The sequence below is a fragment of the Diadema antillarum genome, unplaced genomic scaffold, assembly GCF_040938485.1.
Source record: "Diadema antillarum isolate AM-2024a unplaced genomic scaffold, OU_Dant_1.0 seq00000845_RagTag, whole genome shotgun sequence".
In the NCBI taxonomy this organism is placed as follows: Eukaryota; Metazoa; Echinodermata; class Echinoidea; order Diadematoida; family Diadematidae; genus Diadema; species Diadema antillarum.
This window is the reverse complement of record NW_027271719.1, coordinates 1-12,051: the sequence shown is the minus strand read 5'-3', so window position 1 is coordinate 12,051 and position 12,051 is coordinate 1. Positions and strand designations below refer to the sequence as shown.

Here is a 12,051-nt window from a genome sequence, read left to right as displayed (position 1 = left end):
TATATCTATTCCTCACATAGTCACCTATAATCAACATAGGGTGGAATGTACTCAATAGTAGGAAGACTTTGAAGATAATATCTTGTATATCAAATACAAATTACATGCATAGAGATTACACCTTGAATTCAAAATTAGTTGATGTATCTTTATTGTACAAGTGTAATTACATCGACTCAAAGAATCTTATTCCATTCAACGGAAACAAGTTTTAGACTGAAACGTCTCATCTGTCATGTATGTCCCCATACTTCAAAGTTAAACATAAATTATTGTATAAATACTCAATCAGCAAATTGTTCATTGTGTGATCCAGTAAAGAGATGCATGATGCAGTATTGTTGACCAAACTATGTCAAGTATTTTATTTGTCAAGTCATCAAAAATGTGCTCTGGTTGTTGCCGGACCCTAGTCAATGTTAATAATCTCGCGTTTCCTTGCTACTGCCCCTCGATGGCAGCTTGTGTGACGCGGTGCAGATAGATATACTGGTACTGAGGAGAAAAAGAGAGGGAAAAGACAAGATCTATATTAGATTTTCCGTCGAGCATATTTAGCAAATAATGTTTACTGCATTTACTGTATATGTCAAACAAGTTTTAGACTGAAACTTCTCATCAGTACTGATACTTTACAGGTTTCCGCCAAGCGTAAAGGTCATATATCCCTTTTGCAAACGTCAGAAATTTTGCATGGTTGAAGAGTAGTGTCTCCTAACATTGTGCATGAAATCTTAAGGTAATACACTTCAGATCTTTTTTAAAAAGAAGTAAATGACTGACCCCACGTCACTCAAGAATATGTTCCCCTTTTATACAGAGAATAATGGAAGGAATTCTTTCAGGGTCCACATAAATTCATTTGGAATCTAAAGTGTTGTATTCACCCTCCATCATAAAGAAGTTTCCAGTTTTATCATTCTGAGAAGAGGTCTAAATTACCTACCTCTACAATATACAACATACCAGCAGCTTATGACAGGAACCTAATTTTTTAGGGTTGCTCAAAGGGCACATGAATTTTGACCTTACCTGAGTCTGGACCATGAGGGCTCTCTGCTCCCTCAGGGTGGCCACGGTGTTGTAGACGTCAATGTAGTCCGAGAGGTTCGAGCGCTCAATCTTCCGGGAGAGGATGTCGGCAGCAATGAATGTTCCCGTGCGGCCTACCCCAGCACTGAGTGAGGATGGAAGTAAAATAAGTTAAAGCTACACTACTGATGATTCACTAGCAGGTGTCATGTGCTTGCCACTGTCCCATATCCCATTTTAAGCTTAACCTGTTGAAGACTACTCCTGAGTATACTCTGGCAGGTGTCTATGGGAAATGCATGTTGTAGCAAAAGTCAGTCCATCCTCAATGAGTTATTACAAGACTTGGTAGCATCATTGGTGTCCCCATTCATTCACTGCCCACCAGGGTACGTTAAAAAACCATCAATAGCACTGGTCAGCCAATATGTGCATCGAAGCGTACACTTATTGGTAACGGTCAACTCCAGACGAGATTCTTCAGCTGTGTGTGTACTTACATAGAGATCAGTGATAAAGCAAATACACAATCTGTTAGAGGGATTCTCAAATTTATCCCAGCCGGGTCAGCCTTCCCACTCCATGGTATCCCCATGCTAGCAGGTCTGTATGGAGATTGTGAGTCTTTTTCATGATGTCCTTCTATTCTTTGATATCTACACCCTAAACTCTTACAGCTTTAGTGTATACAAAACATGAACTACTGTACTGTGCTACTATCCCCCGGTAATCATATTTGAAAGAATAGAGAAGATCAGAGAGAGATATATTTTTGAATAAGAGAAGCAAATTAAGCGATCACATACCTGCAGTGGACGACAACAGGTCCATGGTCCTCTGCACTGGACGCCTGGACTTTGCGGATCAGGTCCAGTAGTGGCTCTGTGGTTTCTGGTACCCCGTGGTCGGTCCAGGCTGTGAATTGGTAGTGGACCACAGTCCTCTCTGACCCCTCCTGCAGACAAATGCAAAAAATATAATAATAATTATAATAATGATAAATAGAAATAAAAAGTCAAATACATTGGTGACTAAAACATCAAAAAACAAAATGGCAGGGGGAGAGGGGAAAGGAAATGAGTTCTGGAATCTACATATCTCTATGATGAGACATCATTGATGGTAAACAAACAAACAAACAAACAAGTACCTAACCCCCCAACAAACAAACAAACACACAAACAAACAAACAAAAACAAAACAAACAAAGAAACAATAAAACTATTGATCATGACTACAATTGTGCTGATCTCTGTTGAGGAACATGTGCAAGCTTTACAAAGTATAGGCTTTGCAGACTTTTGACTGAGCCACATTTCTTTTTTTTTGAGAGAGAGTAATGCCAAGGGATGATGATCGACTCTCTTTTAATTGCTCTCTCATCTCACAAATCTTGATGAGCAGTCACCAAATTTGTCATTGACCATGGCAGACGTGGTCCAAGTCTAATTCTATATCAAAGTTTCATGCCTACCAATAACAGTGTGAGTTGGTCTGATAGACCTGCAGAATTTAGAGTGTGGTTACAGATTGATTGATTGATTGATTGATTGATCAATCGATCCATCGATTGATTGATTGATTGATGGATGGATGGATGGATGGATGGATGGATGGATGGATGGATGGATGGATGGATGGATGGATGGATGGATCGGTCGATCGGTCGATTTCAATTCATGTCATTACTGTGCATTGGACCGCTATAGACTGGTGGTCGCTACGAGAGGTTTGACTGTATTTATTACAAAATATTGAAAATACACGCTTGCTTTTGATAGAATGTGGTAAGAGAAGATGGTGAAATATGGAGGTGATGAAAGAAGTGCAAAGGCAAAGGTAAAATGAACGATTCTCTGGTTGTGAATTTCTCTTACCTTCTCCAGCTTGAGAGTCCTCTGGATGAAGTAATCTGACTGGTTACTGTTGACCAGGCTCACTGTTGTGTTGCCGTACTGGAGGGGCTCTTCGTTGGCTGGCCAGTAACGCTCACACTTGGTCTGTCAGAAAAAAAAAAAACATGCCAAGAAAGATTACAATGTAATGCTGGTAAAAGCATTCTCCTAAAAATAAAAAGCAAGAAAACCTGAAAGAAAAAGGGTATGGGTGTGTGTGTGGGGGTGAACAAGAACATAAATTAAACAGAGCTTCAAATAAATGGAATGTATGCATTTGCATTTCATGCACTTTGAGTCTGCAATTAACTGATTGACACCTCATCCTCCTCACCCCTTTTATTTTTTCAGTTTGGGGGGGGGGGGGGGGGGGGGGAACTGTCAGATTTTAAACGGCACTGTTATTACTGACAGCCCCCCCGAAGGGTTTAGTTTATCTGACTTAAAGAGGGATGTGCTACAGTCAACCTTGCTTAAGTTGAATCTATTTGGACTGAAAAAATAGCTTCGACTTACGAGGGATTAAAATCCATAAAATATAAAGGGACGAGGACTTGAGAAGATCTAAGACTTAGGTGATTATTCGACTCGAATGAGGGAGGTTGACTGTACCTGCCAGCCCTCTTCCTTCTTACCTTTCCACCCTCCACTAGTGCTGACATCATGACGATGGTTCCCGCCTGGTTCTCCCACACCATCTCCCAGAAGTCTTCGATAGTCTGCGGCATGGGTCCTTGGGTGGCGATGTACTTCTTATTACCACTCTGATCCTGACCACATGCAGAGAAGAGAAATATGTGTACAGTCAAACCTGCCTTAGCGGCCACCTCTCTATAGCGGCCACCTGTCTATAGCGGCCACTGAAAAATCCCCCCAAGAGAAAAGCCATGTTAAAGACCCTGTGTATAGCGGCCACCTGTCTAACGCGGCCAGCGGCCACAAATTTTGTTTCCCGCGGTAGATTTTAACCTGTCTATAGCGGCCAAAAACCCGATGGAGCCGTAGCCGAGCTGATAATTCAGGGTGTTTTTCTGCTTTTTAGCCGTGCCAGTCATTTCTGGGCAATATTCAGTGATCGCCACCGTTGCATTCATCACTTATTCAGTCACAATAATGCACTAATTCATGACTGTGCACATGCTACATCTAGTGTACTGTGCAACAATTTCATAAACACCGGCATTGTTCTATGCATGATACACACGTGTGCATACGTACACACATAAATGTACGTGTATATACAACGATGATACATGTACATGTAGGCAATGCACACAAAGTTGGATTACCTGTCTATAGCGGCCACCTGTCTATAACGGCCACTTTTTCCGTATCCCTTGGGTGGCCGCTATAGACAGGTTTGACTGTACTTGGCAATCAACACCCAAAGTATATTTATATCCATTAGTCATATCCAGCAACGATATACAGCATCACTGCACAACATTTTAATGTTTGGTGACGAAAAAACACACAAACAATCATCCTGGTATGCAATCTCTATCGACTGTTTTGGTTTTTATCTACACTATAGTGGCTGAGATCAGAAAGATTGCTGATGTAACTGCACATTCAACAAATTACCTCTTGGCTGCTTTATATTGATGATAGGGTCCCAATGATAATATACTTCCCCCTCGCATTTGTTTTAATATATGACACGGGTTAAAAGTTTGTAATTACTTTGTATATAGTTCCATCATCAGGAATGTCCAGATGGAGCCCTCTGAAATGAATATGTAGTTTAGAATTTACCTGAATACTGCAGAAAATATTTAAAATATGCTATATTCCCTATTATATAGCACTGCGGAATCATAATGATTTGGAGTTTTACTTTACTTCAATGCATCAACAACCCCAAATAAACTCACCTTGATGAAGTTTGCATTGATGTAATCATTGCCAACCACTCCTGCCAGCTTCACTCTTGTGTAGTCAACTGAAGAAACAAAAAATAAATGAAAGAAAAGTGTCAGCTAAATTCAGTACATCACTTAAATAAGTTTAGTACAGATGAAAATTGTAAAAACACAAAACAATTGTCAAGAAGAGATCATGGTTTAATAAGGCGAAGTACATGTAATATAAAAACAAATAATGGTAGCATCAATATACAGTAATCAGAGACCCATGTTGACCCAGGAAATCACTCCACTGTTCAAGGCCTTAATTACAAGGGGAAAAACAAACAAATATGCGAATCTTAGGGGGAAGGCAGATGGGGTAGGAGAAAAGATGGAAGACCAGAGGGTTTGGACGTTGGAAGGAGAGGACTGAGGGAAGGTTAAGGAGGGAGCTGCTTGCCTGTGGTTTAGCTTGAGGCAGTTTGTTCTTAAAAGACATCACGCTATCCAAAAATTGAGTTCTTTTCTGAAGGCCCGATAGGAGTTACATGACTGCACTGACGAAACAGATGCTCCACTTTTATGCTATCCCAGCAGATTCTAACATAGACTTGGCAACTTTGAAGAGGCTCCTGCAGAAGCCTAGGGAACTGAGAATACAAGATGGGCAAGTACTTACATGGAAGGATGTTGCGATATCTGTTTTTGGTGGCGTTGTTCTCCTGCCGTGCGACCGTCATGGCTCTGGTGCCTCCGATGGCCAGCAGATTCTTTTTGCAAAAACAAACAGGTGCAAACATTGTGAGAAGAACAGAGGAAAGAAACAGCTCTGTCTCTTTAGGGGCAGATGGACACTTCAATCCTTTAGCTCTATCTATGGTTCCAGTCTTAATCTCAAGAGGAAACAGAGGTTCCAACCTCCATGTGACTGAAATATTATGATTAAACCTGTAATATGTATCTGTATAGTAATTCACAAACTGGACGGAGCATTTGAGAGAAAAACGACTCGACAAAGTTACTTTTATGATTACACAAATATCTATTTAGATGGCTACACTGCTTTCAGTTTATCACAACACAGCAGTTGTACATAAGAATAAGAATTGCTTCTATTTCAAGCAATACAAACTTGCGATGACTACTTATTTCGTTTAGAGCAGGTTTTGACGATTGATCTGTTCACAATCAGTGTTTTGCCTGTGATGTTGCTGCAGAATGAGTTTAACCTGAAGGCATTTTCTGCGCTGTAATATTGTAGATAGTTTACAAAACACAAATTTACTCTTGACAGTATGACCGAGGGGTCTACAATGCACTTCATCACCATAAACACTGTTATTCACACAATTGCATGTGTAAGTTGAGGGAAACAAATACAAACACAACTGATATGATGTAACAAGTAAGTCTTACATGTATATAGTGCCTTTAAACCATGCGTAGTCGTTTATATGATTCACAACATATCATCATAATTAAGCAAATGTAGATTTATCATTTTTCTTTTGGGGGAAGGGGCAAAGGGGGCAGGAGATCAACTTACATTGTATTCTTCACTGAAGCCAGAGTTGTTCTTGTCCGACAGGTTGGCAACATGTTGAGCGAAGGAACCAATCTTTACAGGGCTGAAAGGACCAAAGAAAAAAAAAAAAAAGAAGAGACAGTTAGCATGTATCCGTCCAGATCTACATCGTATCTACAGCAGTAACTTCAGCAGAATAAACGTGGTGGAATGAAAGTTTGGAGTCTTTAGTTACTTTTTAAAAAAAAAATAGTATTTTTTAATACTATTCCACTTTTCAGACTGTCCCTCAATTGACAGAAAAAAAAAAAGATTAATATACATCCTTAAGTGGCCAGGGAGATATATCTCCTGATTTCATCACTGCATGATGACAAGAAACTAGAAAGCATGATAACATTTAACATCTATAGGGTCTACAATCACTGACAGAAAATAAAGCCAAAAAACAATAACAATAAACAAATATTATCAACCATTTTGTGAAGTATCTATGCCACAGATAAAGGGAAACGGATTTGCATGCATGGGCGTCTTACAACATGGTGATAACCGCTACCGTAGAAACGTACTTTGTGAGTTGGGGTTCAGGTTCTGGCCGATGGACGTCGGCAGACACTGCGGCCTGTGGTGGGAGGGTGGGGTGGGGTGGCATGGTGTAGGGATTCTCCTCCCCTTGCAAGGGACTCTCCATCTCAAACTCGTTCTTGCCGTAGGGCACATCGATCAGCCTCCGTTTGATCTGGCCGTTGGTATAACCGTTGCCGTAACCGTTGCTGTGACCGTTGCCATACCTATCCATATACTCCGGTGGATAGCTGACGCTGTTCTCATCATCGTAGAGAGCGTCTCCTGGTCTGCCACAGCTGCAAAGTTAGGAGAGGATTACAGTATGTTAGTAATTACATTAAAATTTACATGCCTCTACACTAGTCATTGATAGAATGATTGGAATGGCTTATAAATCCTGTCAAGTGACAATGGTACACTTGACAAATACACAGATTCTACGGCTTTTAGATTTCTCATGGTAAAGAGGGTGAATAGATTCAGGGTTCAAATCCATGGTTCAAACCCATGTCCTTGAGATGAAGATGGAGAAACAGAAGGAGGAGGAGAAGAAGGAAATGGAAAAGAAGGAGCAGAAAAAGAAGAAGAAGCAAAAGATGGCAACAAAGAAGCACAAGAGGAGTAGTGAAAGTAAAAGTAGTATGAGTATTAGTAGCAGCCACAGATATAGATTCAAGTATTCATAGCAGCAGAAATAGCAGCAACTGTCATAGTGGCAATAGTACTTGTCTGGTCAAGTACCGGTACTACTGCTCCTACTACTACTAGTACTACTACTACTACTACTGCTCCTCCTACTACTACTACTGCTAATACTTCTACTTCTACTACTACTACTACTACTACTACTCCTACTAGTTGCTACTACAACTACTGCTCCTACTACTACTACTACTACTACTACTACTACTACTACTGCTCCTACTACTACTACTACTACTCCTACTACAATGTAGTTGCTACTACTACTACTACTACCATTACTACTTCTACTATTACTACTACTACTACTATTTCTGATTCTTCTTATATCATATCCTACTGCTATCAATTTTTCTAAAATGCTTGACAAACTTTACCCCTGACAAATAAATCCCACAACCATAAAGAACAATCTCCAGTGTATTTTAATACAATACTTGAATTTTTAATTGAAAATCAATTGTTATTTCTGAGCTAAAGTTCAACATAGACTCACCATCCCATGCCAATGGCCATGAAAATGATGAGAAGAACAGCTACAATGAGCCCAAGGATGATAGCTGGTATGTAGAAGATTCCAAAATCAGTTTCTGGGAGGGGGAAAAGAGATGCAAACACGATCAGATCCAGATATTCACATCAAAGATTAAAACAGACAATATCACCAGCACCAGACAATCAACACACAAATATCAACTGGGCAGTTTTTCAGAGAAGCCAGTCATGATACAGTCTGCAATGTGAAAGCAAATTTTTTGCCAAAATGACCCATTCACAAAACTTCTCAACTTGAATAGATTACGGCAAATACAATCAATGGAAGCTTCTTCCAGTCATTGCTAAAGAGAAAGTACAAACATTATCATGTACATTGTAGAAACTATCAGCATGCTTACAACCAGCACGCAAACATACAAGATACACATACTGCAAAAGCTGTTATTTTCATGTACAGATATTTTTGCACATGAGAAGATCACAGACATTTCGGTGAGAGGTTTACGTGAATAAACACAGATGGTATCATACGTGCAGTATAGTAATACCTAGTTCACAACAACATTTTCACGTGTTGTTAAATCCATGTCCAACGGTGATTCGCGAAATTCTTGAAAATCAAACCCTTGCAAAAATAACAGCTTATACAGTAACCGAAGCAAAAATAACAGCTTATACAATAATCAGTGCAAAAACCTGACTGAATGCCATGTTAGAATGTCAAGACTTACGGGTTCTGAACACATCACTGGCTGGTGTGTCTGCAAACTTGCCATCTTCTCCGTACGCCCTCAGTATGAAACTGCAGTGAAAAACAGATCCAAAGAAACATGTTGCATTTGTATGGAAGAAATACACAGTCAATGCATCAAATCTCTGTGCACTCCAGGTAACCTCACCGAGAAATTTTGATGGAGGAAATCTGAAGACTTTTGATTATTGATTTTGATGGCAGTGAATTGTATTCATTGTAAAAAAACTAGAAATGTCGCCATGGCGACTGATGCCTCCGCCATAATGCATGATTCTCCCAATAGGCGTATAGTACAATGTCTTCACAATGTGTGATCCATGATAGTTTCACATAACTGGCAAAATATTGAAATGACAGGTTTGACAGAAATGTTTTGAACTGGGTTTGCTATAATTTTCTAAGAGTGCAGGTACACATATTTGGGGAATTTTGGGGAAGTTTATGCATTGAGTAATTTCCAAGGTACGAAGAAAGAGTGTGATGACGGTACACAATAGATTTTTTTTTTTTTTTTTTTTTTTGGGGGGGGGGCATTGAAACCTGGCCTTTGACCCTTAACCTTTGACCTTTGACCTTCTGGCTGGAAATTTCCCGCAGAATCTCCATTAGGTAATGCATGTATTAAGTTTTGAAACTAATAATGCAAGCATTGCACATACTAGTATATGAGGGAAATAGTATAATTTTGAGGAGTTGACCTTGACTTTGAACCCTGACTATTGACCCATGACCCCTAAATTCCCTAGATAATCCCTGCCAGACAGTACATGCATATGTACCAAGTTCCACGAAGATACATCAAACCATTTGCGAGAAAAGTAATATTGCAACATTTTCACCTAACCTTTGACCTTTTGACCTTTGACCTTATGACATGAAACTCTCTCTGGAGAATCTTTACGCAGTAGTACATGTCCACACCAAGTTTCAAGAAAATACCTTCGGGCATTGCATAGATATGGGGGAAATTGCAACATTTGTAGCATTTGACCTTGACCTTTTGACCTTTGACCTCTTGCCAATGTCACTAAAATCTACTCAACTAATTTTCCCATCATACATCATCCTTGGACCAAGTTTGGTGAAAGCTGCTTCATCCAGTTTTGAGTTATCACTTAAACAGATAAATTTTAGGATTTGACCTTGATCTTTGACCTTTGACCTCTATCCGATTTCACTGAAAAACTAATCAAGTAATTGTCCCATCATACATCATCCTCCAACAAAGTTTGGTGAAATTTGCTCCACCCAGTCTTGAGTTATCGCGTAAACGGATACAATTTCATGATTTGACCTTGACCTTTGACCTTTAGCCGATTTCACCCAAAATCTAATCAAATAATTGCCCCATCATACTTCATACTTGGACCAAGTTTGGTAAAATTCCAGTAAATAATACTCAAGTTATCGTGTAAACGAAAGCGGACGTACGGACGGACGGACAACCCGAAAACATAATGCCTCCGGCACCACTTCGTGGCGGAGGCATAAAAAGTCATCTCTGCAGCAAGCACTAGGTGTTACAAATAACATTTCCCACTTTTGATCCTTAATAGTTCACAAACTAATAGTTCCAAAAATATACATCAGATAACACTATCATTGATATGAGTAATAGCTGAATAGCCTACAATTTAGTTGGAGATAATTTGAATATGAGAGCATGAATCTGTTTCGTTAAGTCCATGATTAATTTTAAAGTTAAGTTCCAGAATTTGGTCAAATTTGATATGAAAGTGGAATTTCTCATGAATATGTAGTAGAGCATTCAAATCCTGTCCACTGTTCAGGACCATTGTCTGGGTGTTAACCACACACTCCCATTTCTTACAAAAAACTCCCATTTTCTGTAAAACTAGTATATTGACATGGTTTTCAAAATGGGCAACAGGAGGAAAAAAAAAAGAGAAGAGAAGAGAGAAAAAACAACAACAAATGTCACATACCTGTACGCAGTGCTTGGATAGAGGGCGCCATTGCAGTATTCTGTCAGGTCATTGGGATCGCAGGAGCCGTCTGACCCTACGGTGTACGTCACTTGTTCTTGCGCATTGCTACTGAAGGGGTAGTAGTCGGTGGGTGTGGTTTGGTATTGGGGCACAGGGCGTGACCTTCTCGCTTCGGCCCAGGTCAGCTCATTGGACGTTTGACGCCTGGCCACGGAGGTCAATGCTGGGAAAGGAAGTGGAGAGAGAGAGAATTCTCATGGAGATTTTTTGCAATCAAGCCTGTTGAAATTTTGGGCTCTCTGCCATTACAGCATTACAAGTCTCTAGCCAGAGTTCTCCAGTCAACATTCTGTTTTGCTGTTCCCCCCCCCCCCCCCCCCCCCCCCCCCCCGACTGGTTGATCATACAAGCTGAATACAAGGATCAATTTCTTCAAGGAAACCCTGATTGCAAGAAAGAAAATTAATCAAAATTTCAAGGTCTTGATACGACCTGGGTTGGTAGTTAGCAATGTGTATTCAATTTCTACAATTGTAGTTTTAATTTTTCTGTCTAATCAAGCTTGATCAAATTTTTACAAACTACACGTACTAAAAATGCAAACGAGTTCGTGAGAAAACTGCGAGGTAACTGTCTTTCTGGTAGGGAACACGAAAGTGTTCTATCTTCCTACATGTATACACATAATTTGATATATCCAGGCTTCTCCTAATGCTAACTGTGTGTATTTTTTTTTCACAACATAAATTGGTTATCACTATCATATCACTTTTTTTGTGGTAGACACAAAACTCAACACCTAAGTCACTCCCTTAAAGCATGAACTCTGACCCCCCCCCCCCAAAAAAAAAGAAAGGTGACTTAAATGCAATGCACGTTTATCTTCGTTTTCTAGCACACATACTGTATACTCTATATATTTCGCGGGGGTTTTATTTTCGCGAATTTCGCGAGTCGGGAGTTATTCGCGAAATTAACAACACGCGAAAATATTACCTTCCAAAATGAATCCCTTGCCTTGATGATACGAACATTTCAGTACTAGTATACCATGTCACGGCTTACCGAACAGACCATACTGGCTAAGCTTGTTTACGCACGTCCACGTCTACTTACGAATACTGTAGAGAGCCAATCCATTATCGCAAGGGGACCACTCGTCAGAAATCTAGGGGACCACTCGTCAGAAATCTAGCGCGATGGACTTAACCACTTCAAAAATGTTGAATTCTAACTTACTAGTTCGCAGAGTTTGGCAAGTCTTTTCCATGCAGTGTAT

The 12,051-nt window shown here is 39.9% G+C and overlaps 1 protein-coding gene across 1 annotated transcript; it reads right to left on the bottom strand.

Annotated features, from left to right (window-relative positions):
* Positions 1-441: 441 nt before the first annotated feature.
* LOC139740260 (receptor-type tyrosine-protein phosphatase H-like) lies at positions 442-10,995 on the bottom strand (the record flags this gene model as incomplete). The annotated part of the gene is made up of 12 exons (XM_071650842.1): positions 442-495; positions 1,033-1,177; positions 1,839-1,987; positions 2,910-3,032; positions 3,563-3,697; positions 4,802-4,869; positions 5,454-5,544; positions 6,321-6,402; positions 6,872-7,165; positions 8,068-8,161; positions 8,801-8,871; positions 10,770-10,995. Coding segments are annotated over 12 exons (1,532 nt in total), but the record flags the coding sequence as incomplete, so codon positions are not given.
* Positions 10,996-12,051: the final 1,056 nt, after the last annotated feature.